General features: G+C 43.1%; 1 protein-coding gene across 2 annotated transcripts in view; it reads right to left on the reverse strand.

Moving 5' to 3' along the window:
- Positions 1–8,136: 8,136 nt before the first annotated feature.
- Positions 8,137–18,609, reverse strand: part of fstl5 (follistatin-like 5) — a 985,045-nt gene continuing 974,572 nt past the window's right edge. For both annotated transcript variants that reach the window (XM_078540706.1, XM_078540715.1), the window contains one exon: positions 8,137–10,033. In XM_078540706.1, coding sequence (XP_078396832.1) covers positions 9,331–10,033 — 703 coding nt within the window. In that variant the 3' untranslated portion in view covers positions 8,137–9,330. The remainder of the gene's footprint in view (positions 10,034–18,609) is intronic.

The following is an 18,609-nucleotide window of genomic DNA, read 5'->3' on the forward strand; positions in this document are numbered from 1 at the left end:
CTCAATGGTTAGAATTGATAACAGAGAGGATTTAAAACTACTGGGGGTTGTCTATGGCCATCTCGTAACAATGAAGTTGCAGAATATATTAATTCAAAGATTAAAGAGACTTCTAATAAAAATAATAATGGAATTTTATTCAAGAAACACATTCACAGCCCAAAGGCTGACATACCTTGAAAAATTCATATATAGTCTAATTAATCAGGTTAAAAATGTACAAACATGTAACAAACATATAGGCAGAATTTTATAGCCCCCTACTGGAAGCTTTGAAGGCGGGAGGGGTTGTAAACTGCAGCATGTGGCCTGCTTGGAGCCTACCTACCTGCCCCTGACCTGTCTCCCATCTTACAGAGGGTGGTGGAGCTTTGGGCGACCCTTGAGGCTATTGAGATCCTTAAGCAGCCAATTAATGGGCACCTAAGTGCCCATCCTGCCCCTGCTGCTTTTATATCTCTCCAACCTCGCTTCCCAACACTCTCACTCCCCTTGCTAGAGCCTGCCAGCCAGGCCCAGATGGTACACTGGACTTAACTTTAGTCTGGCCTGCAGTCCCAGCAGTGGCCGCTGCTCAATCCTGGTGCTGCTGGGACTACAGAGCTGCCATTCGTCTGACTGGCCGGCAGATCTCTAAGGCAGGACTGCCTCCCCAGATGAAGGGTGGAAATCTCGACCGTAGTTAATTAATGCTCCACCAAACGTTAAATGGCTGAGGGCAGCTGGTATCAGCAAGGATGTATTCCCCACCAACACCTCAGGTGGTGGGGCAGGAAATCCTGCCCAATTGTTTTAGTGGGAGAACTTACATATTTTAATGACAGAGATTGGGAAGAGCATTGCCACTAATTGATCAAGAAAGGGAAAATGGAGTATGAGAGTAAACTTGCAGGGAACATAAAAACTGACTGTAAAAGTTTCTATAAATACGTGAGGAGAAAAAGATTAGCAAAGACATTCAGAAATGGGGGAAATTATAATGGGGAACAAAGAAATGGTGGAAGAATTGAACACATATTTTGGTTCTGTCTTCACAAATAATTTCCCAGAAATATTAGGCAACCAAGGGTCTAGTGAAAAGGAGGAATTGAAGAAAATCAGTATTAGTAAAAAAATGGTGCTAGAGAAATTAATGGGGTTAAAGGCTGAAAAATCCCCAGGGCTGATAATCTACATCCCAGAGTATGAAAGGAAGAGGCCATGGAAATATTAGATGCATTGGTGGTCATCTTCCAAAATTCTATAGATTCTGGTGTAGTTCCTACAGATTGTAGGGTGGCAAGAGTAACCTCACTACTTAAAAAAGGAGGGAGAGAAAACACAGAGAATTACAGATCAGTTAGCCTAACATCAGTAGTGGGGATTATGCTAGAGTCTATTATAAAAGACGTAGTAACAGAACACTTGGAAGACATTAACAGGATTAGACAAAGTCAGCATGGGTTTATGAAAGGGAAATCATGCTTAGCTAATCTGCTGGAATTTTTTGAGGATGTAACTAGTAGAATAGATAAGGGAGAACCAGTGGATGTGGTGTGTTTGGATTTCAAGAAGGCTTTTGATAAGGTCCCATATAAGGGGCTAGTGGGCAAAATTAAAGCACATGGGATCGGGGGTAACATACTGGCATGGATCGAGAATTGGTTGACAGATTGGAAACAGAGTGGGAATAAATGGGTCTTTTTGCAAATGGCAGGTGGTGATTAGTTGTGTACCACAGGGATCAGTGCTTGGGCCCCAGTTATTAATGATGTATATAAATGACTTGGATGAGGAAAACAAATGCAATATTTCCAAGTTTGCTGAAGATGCAAAACTGGGCGGGGTTGTGAGTTGTGAGGAGAATGCAAAGAGGCTTCAGGGCGATTTAGACAAGCTGTGTGTGTGGGCAAACACATGGCAGATGCAGTATAACATGGATAAATGTGAAGTTGTACACTTCGGTGTGATAAACAGATAGGCAGAGTATTATTTAAATGGTGATGTATTGGGAAATGTGGATGTGCAAAGGGATCTGGGTGTCCTTGTACACCAATCAATGAAAGCAAATAGGCAGATGCAGCAAGCAATTAGGAAGGCAAATGGTATGTTGGCCTTCATTGCAAGAGAATTTGAGTTCAGAAGTAAGGATGTCTTACTGCAGTTATACAAGGCCTTAGTGAGACCACACCTGGAGTATTGTGTGCAGTTTTGGTCTCCCTACCTAAGAAAGGATATACTTGTCATTGAGGCAGCGAAAGTTCACTAAGTTGATACCGGGGATGGTAGGACTGTTGTATGAGGAGAGATTGGTTCGACTGGGCCTGTATTCACTGGAGTTTAGAAGAATGAGAGGGAATCTGATTGAAATGTATAAAATTCTAACAGGGCTAGACAGACTGGTAGTAGGGAGGATGTTTCCCTTGATTGGGGAGTGTAGAACCTGGGGCCACAGTCTCAGGATATGGGGCAGGCCATTTAGGATTGAGATGAGGAAAAATTTCTGACTGGGGCCCAAGCACTGATCCCTGTGGTACACCACTATTCACTGCCTGCCATTCGCAAAAAGACCCATTTATTCTCACTCTCTGTTTCTGGTCTGTCAACCAATTCTCAACCCATGCCAGTATATTACCCCTGATCCCATGTGTTTTAATTTTGCCCACTAACCTCTTACATATGTCCTTATCAAAAGCCTTCTTGAAATCCAAACACACCATATCCACTGGTTCTCCTTTATCTATTCTACTAGTTACATCCTCAAAAAATTCCAATAGAAAATTTCTTACTCAGAGGGTGGTCAGCCTGTGGAATTCTCTCCCACAGAAGGCTGGGTGACTGAGTATATTCAAGAGAGAAATTGATAAAATTTTGGATATTAGTGGCATCAAGGGGTATGGGGAGAAAGTGGGAATATAGCGACGAGATAGAGGATCAGCCATGATCATATTGAATGGCACAGCAGGCTCGAAGGGATGAATGGTCTACTCTTGCTCCTAGTTTCTGTGTTTCTAGGTTAACTGCAACATTTTCTGTGCCTTGATGGAACTGCCCATTTTCAGCTGGGACTCCCAATTCCAAATGCAACTGAAATGCAACGGGGTTGAGGAGGTTCAGTTCCAAATGCGCAGCCTCTCCAGGGTGAGTCCAGCGAACGCAGGAGAGTTGAAGGAAGGAGAGGGCCCTCTTTTTATGACACTGGCTTCCAGATTCAGGTAAGTTTTTAAAGGTCCAAGTTAGTAAGTGAATGGGTTAATGAATGGATGAGTGGGTAGTCCGGTGGCTAGGGGAGGTAGGCGGGTGGTCGTGGGGTATTTGGGGGCTAGCTGAGTGATTATGAGGGGTTGTCAGGTGGTTGAGAGGGTAGTCGGGTGGTCAAGGGAGTAGCTGGGTGGTCATGAGTGATAGTTTTGGACACTGAGCTGAGTGTCAGAGACATCCCAGGACAGTGGAAATCATCAATTGAAAGTTGAAACATTTCCGAGTCATTTCAGCACGTGTCAGAATTTCAGCAGGGTCCCAACTCCCAACTTATATCCCATCCCGATGATCCGGATACCGGAAGATGTGGTCCCTTGAGTCAAACTTAACCTAATACTAAGGGAGAATTTATCTAACAGTGATCATAAAATGATCTAATTCAACGTTAGATTTGAAAAGGATAAAATTAACACAGTTACTAAAATTCTAGATTTTAACTAACCTTAAGGAAATGAGACAAAGGCTGATTGCAGCAAACCGTTAAAGTGGACCGTTATAGCTGGACATTGGGAGATGTTCAAAAATGAATTTAGCTTAATATAACACCCTACTTACCAAATAAAGTAGCCATGTCTGGCAAAACAGGTTAAGAGATAACATAAATCTAAGAGAAAGAGCATGTGAAGGTATAAAGAATGTGTAAATCAAGGGGACCGGGAGAGAAATAAAAAAACAGCAAAGGAAAGCCAAGAAAGAGGTGCAAAATAGGCAAAATGAAAAGAAACTTAAAAGGGAGGTCATAATTAACAGAAAAATGTTTTTATTGTTATTAGTTTGTGGTGGGGGTGGGTGGTGAGGAGATGGGTTTGGGGATGGCATAGAGATGTGGGAGTGGTTTGTGGATGAACGTTGTCTGGAGGGGGACAGGGTGTTGTGAGCAGTGTTGTGGGTGTGGAAGGGGTGAGCATTGTGAGGAGCGGGGTTGAGGAGGTTCAGCATTGTCAACAGTTTGGGGGTTGAGCATTGTCAGAAGGGGATGGAAGGAGGTGGTGTTCAGCAAAGTTGGCAGTCTGGTGGGAGATCAATGGGCATTGTTGGGAGTGCAGGAGGTGGACGATTATTGTCAGGATGGTGTGGTAACGGGGTGGTAAACAGTGTCAGGGTGCAGGGGTTATATTTAGGTATGAGGGCAGATTTAGCCCTAGTGGACTGGGCAGGAAGACTACAAGGTGGGACAGTTGATGACTGTTCATCAGAAATTTAAGGAGATATTCAATTCCTCCCAAGTAAAATATATCCCAATGAGGAAAAAAGATGGCATGGGGTGGGGGGGGGGTGGGGGGGGAACATCCATGACTAAGCAAAGAAGTTAAAGATAACTTAAAGGCAAAAACTAAGGTACACCAAATTGCAAAGGTCAATGGCAGGCTGGAAGATTAGGAAACTTTTAGAGATCAACAAAGGGTTACTAAAAAAAATAATAAAAAAGAGCAAAGGTCAATTTTGAAAGAAAATTACAGCACAAAATGTAAAAACTGATAGCAAGTATATAAAAGGAAAGAGAGTAGCTAAAGTGAATGTTGGTCCCTTGGAGGACAAGACTGGGGAGTTAATAGTGGAGAATGCAGAAATGGCAGAGACACTTAAACAATCTTTTGCCTCAGTTTTCACTGTGGAGGACACTAGTGCCACCCCAATAGTAACAGGTAGTGCAGAGGTTATAGAGAAGGAGGAACTTAGAACAATCACCATCACTAGAGAAAAAGTACTGAGCAAACTATTGGGATTAAAGGGTGACAAGTCCCCAGGACCTGATGGCCTACATCCCAGGGTCTTAAAGGAAGTGGCAGCGGAGATAGTGGATGCATTGGCTATAATATTCCAAAATTCCCTGGATTCTGGAAAGGTTCCAGTGGATTGGAAAAATGCTAATATAACGCCCTTATTCAAAAAGGGGGGGAGGCAGAAAGTAGGAAATTATAGACCAGTTAGTTTAACGTCTGTCGTTGGGAAATTGTTGGAATCCATTATTAAGGAAGTAGTAATGGGGCATTTGGAAAGTCAAAATGCAATCCATCAGAGTCAGCATGGTTTTATGAAGAGTAAATCGTGTTTGACTAATTTGCTAGAGTTCTTTGAAGATGTGACAAGCAAAGTGGATAATGGGAATCCTGTAGATGTAGTATATCTAGACTTCCAGAAGGCCTTTGATAAGGTGCCACACAAAAGATTAATACACAAGATAAGATCACACGGAGTTAGGGGTAATATATTAGCTTGGATAAAGCATTGGCTAACCAACAAAAAGCAGAGAGTTGGGATAAATGGGTCTTTTTCTGGATGGCAAGCTGTAACTAGTGGGGTGCCACAGGGTTCGGTCCTTGGGCTCCAACTATTTACAATCTATATTAATGACTTGGATTCAGGGATAGAAGGTACTATAGCTAAATTTGCAGATGACACCAAAATAGGTGGGAAAGTAAGTTGCAAGGAAGAAGTAAGAAATTTACAAATGGATATGGACAGGTTAGGTGAATGGACCAAAACTTGGCAGATGGAGTTTAACATGGATAAGTGTGAGGTTATCCATTTTGGTCAGAAGAATAAAAAGGTGACTTATTATTTAAATGGAGAGAAACTTCAGAATGCTTCAGTGCAGAGGGATCTGGGTGTCCTCGTGCATGAATCGCTGAAAGCTAGTATGCAGGTACAGCAGGTAATAAGGAAGGAAAATGGAATTTTGGCATTTATTGCTAAAGGAATAGAGTAAAAAAATAGGGAAGTATTGTTGCAACTGTACAAGGCATTGGTGAGACCGCACCTGGAGTACTGTGCACAGTTTTGGTCCCCTTACTTGAGGAAAGATGTAGTTGCACTGAAGGCAGTTCAGAGGAGGTTCATTGGATTGATTCCAGAGATGCGGGGCTTGTCTGATGAGGAGAGATTGATCAGTTTAGGCCTATAGTCGCTAGGAGGATGAGAGGAGATCTAATTGAGGTATATAAGATGCTAAAGGGGATAGACAAAGTAGATGTGGAGTGGATATTTCCCCTTGTGGGGCATGCTAGAATGAGAGGCCATAGTTTTAGGGTAAGGGGTGGTAGATTTAAATCAGAGATGAGGAGGAATTACTTTTCTCAAAGGGTCGTGAATCTGGAATTCACCATCTCAGAGTGCAGTGGATGCTGAGACGCTGAGTAAATTTAAGGAGGAGATGGACAGATTTTTAATTAGTAATGGGTTGAAAGGTTATGGGGAAAGGGCGGGAAATTGGAGTTGAGGCTGAAATGAGATCAGCCATGATCATAATGAATGGCGGGACAGGCTCGAGGGGCCGAATTGCCTACTCCTGCTCTTAGTTCTTATGTTCTTTCCTGATATAGCTCCTGTTGTTAATCACTGTCCTATGCCTGAGATTAACAGCAGGAGAAGGGTGAGGTAAATATCTACTAACGTATAGGGCATCAAGCCCAAGTCCTGACACTAAGGTCAGTGTCGGAGACATACTTGGAGTAGCCCAGGCAGTGTCATTTGCCCATTTTAAGTTTAAACCTTAAACTTGCACAGGTCATGACTTCCTCAGGCTTCCAACACGCAACAGTGGTTCTTGTCTCAACATTTACCACTGTTGCCATCAGAAGATCCAGGCCTTTGTGTCATTCTTCACAGTAAAAGACATTTCTTGGAAATAAGTAATGGACTGGAACTCATTAAAGTTAACATAAACAAGAAAACACTATTAGAAAGAAAATGGCATGAGCGGCTAACACATTTCCAGGGCCTGATCATTTCCACCCAGGGTTTTCAATGATCTAGGTGAGAAAATTGTAGACACTATAATCTTATTCTTCCAAAGCTCTCTTGATATAAGAATTGCCCCTTTAGATTGGAAAATTGCGATTATAACTCTTAACTCTTTTATTTAAGAAGGGTAAGGGATGAAGAAATCGGGAAATGATAGGCCTAGGTCTTCCAGTCAGTGGTGAGACCATAATGGTTGTTGCTAACCACAATTAAAACTGCAGCATTACTTTACACCAAACAGAACAGCCGGGACTACTTGTCGCAGCTACAGGAGCAAGAGATCAGCGTAGGTATCGACAAGGGGGACTGGCAAGGCAAAGGAGCCATTGAGGCCACGCCCTTTTGTGATGTCAGCAGTGGAAGAAACGACCCATGAGGTCAAGCAGGCATTTAAGTGTTATGGTGAGTATGTATTTAAGGTTTTTACCCGTTTAAAAATGTTTGTATTCATTCAAAGGGGTTGTGGGTTAGGGGGTGGTGGGATGGGGGTGTGGGCATCTGGGGTGGGGAGGAAGTTTGGGGTGGTGGTGGTTAGGGTGGGGATGGATGGATGGATGAAGGTGTGGGGGCTGGTGGTGTGTGAGGGTGTGGGTGCAAGTGGACGATGGGATTGGGGGAGTTGTGTGTTAATGTGAGGATGTCTTCTACGTAAGAATTTCAATCACAGGTACACTAATCAAGTAATTGACAGGATTAGTCAGGAGTTGAGGTGAAATTTTTCACCTGGGGATGGAGCTCTGGAACTCACTGCCTGAAATGAAGGAGACGACAGCAACCTCATTGATGAAACCATCCAGGATGACAATGCTAATTTCTGAAAACCAGTCCAACGACACTGACTGGGAATTCCATGGAGCTACTCCCACTCCGTTGCCATAACTTCCCCAGAAATTACATGGCTTTCTGCTGCAAAGTAACAATGTGAAATGGGAGCAGCAGAGCAGCTCCAACAAAATTCCCAGACACTTGTCCATACAGCATGCTGCCTGTATTTTCAGGTGTTGAGTACTGCAGATCAATATCAATAATTTCAGCCTCTTAAATTCTGTGTATGATGATGTTTTCAGAAACATTTCCAATGTTCACTTGCTTTACATCACTTGCATCAAACATAGATTTCCACAGATTCAGACTCACTGAGACAGCAAAATGTAAAATGTAAGATCTTTATTTGCCTCCAGTGTCAAGCAAATTTCTACATATACAACATTCAGAAATTAGGATATCCATTACATCACACAGAACAATGTATATTTGACAGACAGATGTTTGTGTAAGAGACATTTCACATTGTAGATGTCCACAAGATTGAACATTACTGGTTAAAAAAAAAAACATTTAGTTACTACAACCAAAACATCTTATCAGGCAGCTGCACAGTCGTTGAGCAGATTCTTCCCACATACCATATTTCCCAACTAATAGTTGACAATCACAGAGCCTAGCAGCTGCTATATACAGACATGATCATGGGTATAAAATCCTGTTCACAAGACATAGCTAGTTGAATAGGAAGCCAATCCAGAAAAACTCAAGAGGAAATCTAAAAATATTATCAGCCTTTACTGGAGCACAAATTGCCTCAACCATGTTTAACTACAGATGATTGACAGAGTCCCATTTGTTGCTGAAAAGATGTTAACAGTTTAATGTAGGCTGGTTTAGCATCAATACATCTGCTGAGGAACAGGAACTGGTTACTTCTTTCCATGATCAATAAACTGATATTGAAGACATCACTACTTACTGTATTATTGAATTAGTCAGTACTTGCTTGGGCCTGCTCTGGGCATTAATAAGGGTACACATAGTTCTGAACAGCCTTTTTCTGTGCGATAAACAATATGGAGCCAAAATGGAAATTATGAACCCTCTTCCTGGAAACTTATCCGTCCAAGGCACAAATAATTCTGCATTTGAAAGATTAAGTGAGAACATTTTTGATTTTGGAACCCATAACCCAATTCTGTATGAAAGCAAAATTGGAAAAATAGGGTAAAAACACACAAATGGGTTTTAGTATGTCTTCGGTAATTCCCTGCAGCTTTTAGATTCTGTATAGCTAAAACATTTTGTAGCTATAGAAATGCTTTCTTGTACAAATTGAAGTAACATATACATCCTATATCTTCATTATTATTAATTGCACTAAGAAATTATGAAATTCCAATTAGTATCTACGAATATGTCAGTTGAAAGTTCCTGATCTTTATGTCTGCAAACTTGTTTTATATTTAATTATGTATTTTTCGTAGTGTATAAAAGAACAAAATTGGTGTGACTCAAGTTGCAGATTAAGTGCAGTGGAAAACTTTATACTGGGGATTAGATAAGTAATTTATCCTTTTATGCTTCACCAACCCAAATTATTGTATTGCCTTTTTCCACCTCGGTGATCTCACAGTTTAACTTATTAAGCCTTCCATCCAGAATAAACAAAGATTCTTTTGATGGGGTCATCAGATACTGGCCAAACAGGCCACTGTCCACAATCACACGGTTTTTACTGTTCCATGGCCACTCTTCTGTCTTCATGGGTTCTTTCAGGCTTTTCACCATCTTCACTTTCCCTGTGGAGAGTTCCACAAACAGCACATCTGTCTGCACACCAGAGCTGGCGAAGACATTGTACTGGTTAGCTTCAGTGAAAGAAGGCTGAAAGGTAGCGTCGGTGATATGAAGATTAGTGTGAATCTCGAAGGATTCCAGGATTTCCCCTTGGATAGTGATGGATTGAACTCTCATGAGACCCTTTTGATCATCTATACTGACCAAATAATGTCCATCTGGAGAAATGTAAGGAACACCCGATATATCACCATTGTAGCCAATTACAGAATCGGTGACACTGTCGACTATGATTTGGGGTTCAGTTGCTCCTGTACTGCCGGCATTGCAATGAACAAAGTAGTATCCACCTAGGTGAGTATAGGCCAATGACTGTGGGATGCAATTATATTCTTTCAAACTGATGGTCTTAATATATGTCATAGTTTCAAGGTCAATTTTGTGAAGAGCTGGTTCACCTTTGTGAAGAATAAATCCAAACCTGTAAATAAAGATACATAGAGTATTGAATATGTGCAATACTTCCAAAAATAAATAAATATTAGGGAAACATGCCTAAAGGAGCAGAACAATTACAAATTAATGACTTGCAGTTGAGAAAGCTGCATTTGTGTAATAGTGCGAACAGTGCAAAAACAAAATCCGTAAACTGAATTAGCTCCCTAGCCACAAAAACACACAAAGACCTCTAAAATGTTTTAGAATAACTGTTTTATTATGCATTAATGATGTGCTATTAAACAACTGCCAAGGTGCTGAAACAAAAACAAAAATCGCTGGAAAAACTCAGCAGGTCTGACAGCACCTGTGGAGAGAAAGACAGAGTTAATGTTTTGAGTTACATCGAGTTATACAGCACAGAAACAGGCCCTTTGGCCCATCGTGTCTGTGCTGGCAATCAAGCGCCTTTCCATTCTAATCCTATTTTCCAGCACTTGGCCCATAGCCCTGTGTGCTATGGCGTTTCAAGTGCTCATCTAAATCCTTCTTAAATGTTGTGAGGGTTCCTGCCTCTACCACCCCCTCAGGCAGTGTGTTCCAGATTCCAATCATCTTCTGGATGAAAAAAAAAATTCCTCAAATCCCCTCTAAACCTCCTGCCCCTTACCTTAAATCTATGCCCCCTGGTTATTGACACCTCCGCTATGAGGAAAAGTTTCTTCCTATCTACCCTGTCTATGCCCCTCATAATTTTTTATACCTCTCTCAAGTCCCCCTTTAGCCTACTCTTAAATATATCAACGAATACTTTTTAAAGGAAAGAAAAAAATATGCTCTATTACACTGCCTAATGCTTTAGATCAAGAAATATTTTATAGAATCACAGGATGATAACAGCAAAGGAGAAGGCCATTCGGCCCTTCGTGTCTATGCTGGCTCTCTGCAAGAGAAAATCAGCTCATCCCATCCCCCGACAACCCCGCAAATTTTTTGTCTTTGGAGAATTATCCAATTCCCTTTTGAAAGCCATGATTGAATCTGCCTCCATCACACTCTCAAACAGTGCATTCTAGATCCTAACCACTCACTGCATAAAAAAGTTTTTCCTTATGTCATCTTTGGTTCTTTTTGCCATTCACCTTAAAACAATGTCCTCTGGTTCTCAGCCCTTCTGCCAATGGGAATAGTTTCTATCTATCTATTTTGTCCAGACTCTTCATGATTTTGAACGTCTATCAAATCTCCTCTCAACTTTCTCTTCTCAAAGAGAACAGCCCAGCTTCTCTAATCTATCCTTGTAACTGAAGTCCCTCATCCCTGAAACTAATCTTGTTAATCTTTACTCCAACTTCACCAATTCCTTCACTTCCTTTCGAAAGCACGGTGTCCAGAATTGGACACAGTACTCCAGGTGAGGCTGAGCCAGCATTTTATAAAGATTCACCATAACTCCCTTGCTTTTATACTCTTTGGGCAGAATTTTCACTTCTGAGTCGGGTGAGCAGGGTTAGGAAACCTCTCAACTCTCCAAACCTGAATTGGGGGAAACTTCTGCAAATGTTGGATTTTTTGCTCTGGTGTGGCAGGAGCTAACTGGAGTTGGGCCCACCGCACCCCAGAAACAGTGCAGAGGCAGCCACGTCAGATGATGGCTGCTGGATGACAAGGCAAGCTGTTTAAAAGGCCCACCTCAGCGCTCAGGGACTTTCTCCCTGTTATAATAAAAACAGTAAGGCTCCATTGCCTTCATCAGAGCGAGATGGAGATTGAGTGAGTAAAGAATTAGGGTCACATGGTAAGTTCTGGTAAGTCCTTTTCTGGTTTTAATTATAGATTAAGAATTATGATTTGACACAACACTAACCACAGTTATCTGTAGATCACCTGGAAGCAGTTGGTTCAAGTGGTGTTAATTACTGTAGCAGGAAACTAAACTAGCTAATGACTCATCAGATCTGTAGATCACCTGGAAGCAGTTGGTTCAAGTGGTGTTAATTACTGTAGCAGGAAACTAAACTAGCTAATGACTCATCAGATCTGTAGATCACCTGGAAGCAGTTGGTTCAACTCTTTCGAGTTATCAACAGTCACAGATTGCAACTCTTTCGAGTACAATCACAGTTCTTGGCTTCCGGGAGTGGGACATGAACCCACAACCCTCTGATTCAAAGGCAAGGGTGCTATGAACTGAGCCACAGCTGACACCTCCAGCAGTTGGTTCAAGTGGTGTTAATTACTGTAGCAGGAAACTAAACTAGCTAATGACTCACCAGAGGGTCTATAATAGACAGGTTTTTCAAACCTCATGATCAGTAAGGGGCGCGCCAGGAGACTACAGTGTAGTGAGGGGGAGATTGAGTAGCGAATTAGCTTCACGTGCGAATTCGGTGCACAGGGAAAAGAGGTGTGGTATACATAAGAATTATTCTAAGTTAATTAAGTGAGTAATTACATTAAGTTAATTAAATAACATAGGTAATAATGACAGGGCAGGTGTTATGTTGCAGCTGTGGAATGTGGGTGCTTTTGGACACCAAGGCGATCCAGGACAAAAACTTCTGCAGAAAGTGTAAGCAGCTAGAGGAATTCCAGATCAGGGTTATTGATCTGGAAGCTGAACTGCAGATACTGTGCAATATTAGGGAAGGGGAGAAATACTTGGACACTTTGTTCCAGAAGACAGTCACGCCTCTTAGAATAGGGTCAGCAATGAGGGACAGGAGGATGTGACCGTGAGTGAGGCAGGTAATGGGACCAAGCAGACAGTAGTGGAGGAGCCTCAGACTTTGCAATTGTCAAACAGGTTTGAGGTGCTCACAACCTGTGTGGATGAAACTGAGGTCTGCAAGGTGAATGAGCAGGCTGGCCAGGGCACCATGGTACAGGAAGCCATTCAAATGGCAGCGGGGGTGGGGGGGGGGGGGGGTTGGAAACAGGAAAAAAACAGGAAAGTATTGGTATGAGGGGACAATATAATGAGGGGGATTGACACTGTTCTTTGCAGCAAAGAGTGAGAGTCCAAAAGGCTGTGTTGCCTGCCAGGTGCCAAGTTTGGGACATCTGCTCATGGCTGGAAAGGAACTTGCAGTTGGGGGGGAAGGATCCAGTTGTCGTGGTCCATGTAGGTGCCAATAACATAGGCAGGACTGGGAAGGAGGCTCTGCATAGTCAGTATTCGAAGCTAGGTACTAAATTATGAAGCAGAACCACAAAGGTAATTTTCTCTGGATTATTACCTGAGCCACATGCAAATTGGCATAGGGCAAATAATATAAGAGATAAATGCGTGCTTCAAACACTGGTGTGGTAGAAGTTGGTTCCGGTTTGTTGGGCACTGGCACCAGAATTGGGGTAAGTGGGGACTGTTGGGACGGTCTACACCTGAACCGTACTGGGACAAGTGTTCTTGTGAATTGCATAACTAGGGAAGTAGAGAGGGCTTTAAACTAAACAAAGTGGGTGAGAGACCAAGCTTGAGTAGATGTGGCAATTCAAGGCAGGACACCATAATGAGGAAATGAGGGTCATAGAATGGCAGGAAGGGGAAAGAGATGAAACCTAAGAACACACCAATAGTCAAGAGTAGATGTTACAAAGATAACAAAAAAACAAAACTAATGGTTCTGTAGCCGTATGTGCCTAGCATTCATAACAAAATAAATGAATTGATGGCACACATTGAAGTAAACAAATATGATCCAATAGCCATTATAGAGATGTGGCTGCAGGATGACAAGGATTGGGTCCTGAATATTGAGGGGTATATGACATTCAAGAAGAATAGGAATCTAGGTAAAGTTGGAGGGGTAGCACTGTTGATCAAGAATGGCATTGGTGCAATAGTTAGAGATGGCCTTGGTTCACAGATCAAGATGTAGAATTGGTTTGGGTGGGGATGAGGAGTAGTAGGGGAAAGAAGTCACTAGTGGGAGTGGTCTACAGGCTCTAAACAGTAACCACAATTTAGGACAAAGTATACAAGAAGAAAAAAGCAAAATACTGCGGATGCTGGAAATCTGAAACAAAAACAAAAATAGCGGAAAAACTCAGCAGGTCTGACAGCATTTGCAGAGAGGAATACAGTTAACATTTCGAGTCCGTATGACTCTTAATCAGAACTGAGGAAAAATAGAAATGAGGTTAAATATAAGCTGGTTGAGGGGGGTGGGACAGGTAGAACTGGATAGAGGGCCAGTGATAGGTGGAGGCAAAGAAGAGATTGCCAAATATGTCATAGACAAAAGGACAAAGGGGTGTTAACGGTGGTGATATTAGCTAAGGAATGTGCTGATGGTGACATTAAGGGTAGAAAGCAGGACGAGCACTTGCACAGATAGCCCTAGTGGGGGTGGGGGGGAAGGGATCGAAATAGGCTAAAAGGTGGAGATTAAACAATGGATGGAAATACATTTAAAAATAATAGAAATAGGTGGGGAAAAAAAATTATAAATTATTGGGAAAAGGGGGATCGGAAAGGGGGTGGGGATGGAGGAGAGAGTTCATGATCTGAAGTTGTTGAACTCAAAGTTAAGTCCGGAAGGCTGTAAAGTGCCTAGTCGGAAGATGAGGTGCTGTTCCTCCAGTTTGTGTTGAGCTTCACTGGAACATTGCAGCAGGTCAAGGACAGACATGTGGGCATGGGAGCAGGGTGGAGTGTTGAAATGGCAAGCGACAGGGAGGTCTGGGTCCTGCTTGCAGACCGAAGGTGTTCTACAAAGCGGTCACCCAGTCTGCGTTTGGTCTCTCCAATGTAGAGTGGTCTGCATTGGGAGCAGCGAATGAAGTAGACTAAATTGAGGGAAGTGCAAATGAAATGCTGCTTCACTTGAAAGGGATGTTTGGGCCCTTGGACAATGAGAAGGGGGGAAGTAAACGGGCAAGTGCTGCACCTTCTGCGGTTGCATGGGAAGGTGCCGTGGGAGGGGGTTGAGGTGTAGGGGGTGATGGAGGAGTGAACCAGGGGCCTCCTCCCCCTTCTGGCCCTCTCTTCCTCTTCAGAGGAGGTGCCTCCAGCGGAGACCACAAACCCCATTCTCAGGGTAAGGGAAGGCTGTCTGATACCTGGAAGGCCCCAAGTGTTAAGATTCCTTCAAAATCCTGAACTGAAGCCTGTTATTTCTGTCAAAGCAGCTCTGAAGCGAAATAAAGTTGTCCTGTTCATACAAGCAAGCAGCAGCAACTTATAAACTAAAGTTTGAACAACTCACATTAGCAAGCCCACTCACCCCTCTTATCCCAACCGTAGATGAGGCTTTTAAAAATGTGGCCTACCCGCCTGCACCTGAAAATCGCACAGGCTGCGAAAAATTGTCTTCAATTGCTGCTTCAAGGGTCTTGGCTGGACCGTTAGAATTCCAATGAGCATAGGGCCAACCTGCTGAACCTTTCCTCATAAGACAATCCCTCCCTAAGTTAGGTGACCAAAATTGTACACAGTACTCTGAGTGTGATCTCACCAATTCCCTGTACAGTTGTAGCAAGACTTGCCTATTTTTAAACTCCATTCCCCTTGCAGTAAAGGCCAACGTTCCATTTGCTGTCCTTGCTGTGCCTGAATGCTAACTTTTTGTGATTCATGTTCAAGGACTCCCAGACCCTTCTGTACTGCAGCATTTGGCAGTCTCTCCATTAAATAATATTCTGCTTTTCTATTCTTCCTCTCAAAGTGAACAACCTCACATTTTCCCACATTATACTTCATCTGCCAAACTATCTACCACTCAATATCAATATCCCTTTGCAGACTCTTTGTATCCTCCTCACAATTTGCTTTCCCACCTATCTTTGTATCATCAGTAAATTTAGATACAATTGGTCCCTTCATCCAAGCCATTTATGTGGATCATAATTAGGTGAGGGCTGATCCCTGTGGTACTCTACTAGTTACAGTTTACTAACCTAAAAATGACCCATTTATCCCGACTTCCTGTATCCAGTTTGTCAAGTCAATCCTCCATTCATGCTAATATTTCACCCCCAAAACCAGAGCTCTTATCTCATGTAGTAATCTTTTATGTGACACCTTATCAAATGCCTTTTGCAAATCCAAATACATTGGTTCCCCTTTATCCATCCTGCTTGTTACATCCTCAAAGAACTCAAATACATTTGTCAAACACAACTTCCCTTTCGTAAAACCATGTTGGCTCTGCCTGTTTATATTATGATTTTCTAAATGTTCTGCTTCTGCTTCCTTATAGTGGATTCTAACATATTCCCAATGACAGATGTTCAGTGAACTGGCCTATAGCTTCCTGTTTTCTGTCTCCTTCCTTTCTTGAATTACACTTGAGGTTTTTCAATACACTGGGACCTTTCCAGAATCTAGGGAATTGTGGAAGATTACAGCCAATACATCCACTATCTCTGCAGCTATTTCTAGGATGCAGGCTATCAGGTTCAGGGGACTTGGCTGCCTTTAGACTGATTAGTTTTCCCAGTACCTTTTCTCCAGTGACAATTTTAAGTTCTTCACTCCCTTTTGCCACTTGATTCTCAACTATACTTGGGATTTTTTCGTGTCTCCTACTTTGAAGATAGATACAAAATACTTGTTCAAAGTCGTGGTCATTTCCTTGGCTGGGATTTTCTGGTCTCAACCACTGTGGGAATTATCACGGGCATGGCAGCAAATTTGATCGACCAGCAAAATGTCCGATGACTGTGGGCGAAGATTTGTGGTCCCGCAGCAGGCAGGACTGGAAAATTCTGCCCTTTGTTTCCCATTATTAATTGCCCAGTCTCACACTTTAAGGGACCAGTGCTTAGTTTAGCTAAAATAAAAGCAAATCACCACAAAACGCATCTTTCCCACACCCCCATTGGCAGCATTCCATATGAACCATTCCCTCTGTGACACCTTGGTCCACTTCTCCATCACCCCCAATTCGTCATCCCTTTCCCACGGCATCTTCCCATGCAATCGCAGACGGTGCAACAACTGTCCCTTTACCTCCCCCCTCCTCACCATCCAAGGCTCCAAACACTCCTTCCAGGTGAAGCAGCACTTCGCTTGTACCTCCTTCAATTTGGTCTACTGCATTCGCTGCTCCCAACGCGGTCTCTCCTCTACATTGGGGAGACTAAACTCAGACTGGGTGACCGCTTTGCAGAACACCTTCGTTCAGTCCGCAATCATGACCCAGCCCTTCCTGTCGCTTGCCATTTCAACTCATCGTGTAGAATTTTGCTGTTGGCAAGCAAGGGGTGGGGCCTGCTCGCTGATGCATAAAATGACGTGGGATGACGTCGGGCGGAACCCCCGATGTCATCCTGCCCCATTTAAATTTTCAGGAAGGCGGGGGCACAGCAAAATCAGCTGCGGGCTCGTCGACCTGTCAATGGCCAATTGAGGCCATTGACAGGATCATTTAAACAATTAAAGGACCTGCCTGTCCTTATGGTTGGCAGGCAGGCCAGGAGCCCCAGCGGCAAATAGAGAAAACATGAAACCTCAGCCAGCGTTGGGATGAGGTTTCACACAGGGTTTAAAAAATTTTAATAAAGTTTTCCTGTAAATTATGAACATGTCCCATCTCATGTGACATTGTCAATGAGGGGGACATTTTAGGGAAATTTTTTTTTCTATTTTTAATATTTTTCAAAGTGGAAGCGATCTCCCTGAGGCTGCACTTAGCCTCAGGGAGATGTGCGCACTTTCGTGTGCATGTGCGAAAGAGCGCACTCTCGCTTTTAGGGAATCCCCCCGCCCGCACAGCATGCACATAGCGCTTCCCACCGGATAATTGGCTCGCCCACGTAAAATGGCAGTGCTGGCAGGGATTGGCTCCCCACCCATTGGAGATTAGGTCGGGCCCGCCTGCCCGACAGGCAGAAAATTCTGTCCATCATCTTCCTCTCGTGCCCATATGTCTGTCCATGGCCTACTGCGGTGTTCCAGTGAAGCCCAACGCAAACTGGAGGAACTGCACCTCTTCTTCCGATTAGGCACTTTACCACCTTCTGGGCTTAACATTGAGTTCAATAACTTCAGATCATGAACTCTCTCCTCCATCTTTACCCCCTTTTTAAATCCAATTTCCATCCCCCCCAACCTCGCCACAGGGCCATCTGTCACTTGTTCTTAAGTTTTGCTTCCACAGAACGCTGACCCTTATTCTGCTATTAATACATTCTGTTATCTTACCTTTAGGCCACTATCAGCACTTTCTTTTGTCTTTAACACTACTATTAATACTTGCTTTGTCTTGTGTTCGCGAGATCTTTGTCAAATCTCTCCTTTGTCAAGTCCCACCTATTGCTGACCTTCTATTTCACTCCACCCCCTCTTAAACAGTATAAAATCCATCACACTTCTACCTCTCCTTAGCTCTGAAACAGTCATATGGACTCGAACATTGGCTGGGATTTTCCGTGCCTGCTGGCATCGGGCGTGGTCTGTGGCGTGAGTGGACAATATGACGCGATTGGTTTCAATTGCCGTGAAACCTGTTTGCGATCGTCCACTCAGCCTGCCGACGGGGACCGTATTCTTCACCATTGGATATCAGGAATCTCATTGTAATACATCAGCATATCATTATTAGGCCTGCTTGCCAGAATCGTCCCTCCCCTTGCATCGTCCGCCCACATCGGCGGGAAAATACCGACGTGCTT

The sequence above is a fragment of the Cetorhinus maximus genome, chromosome 1 (genome assembly GCF_964194155.1).
Source record: "Cetorhinus maximus chromosome 1, sCetMax3.hap1.1, whole genome shotgun sequence".
NCBI classification, from domain to species: Eukaryota; Metazoa; Chordata; class Chondrichthyes; order Lamniformes; family Cetorhinidae; genus Cetorhinus; species Cetorhinus maximus.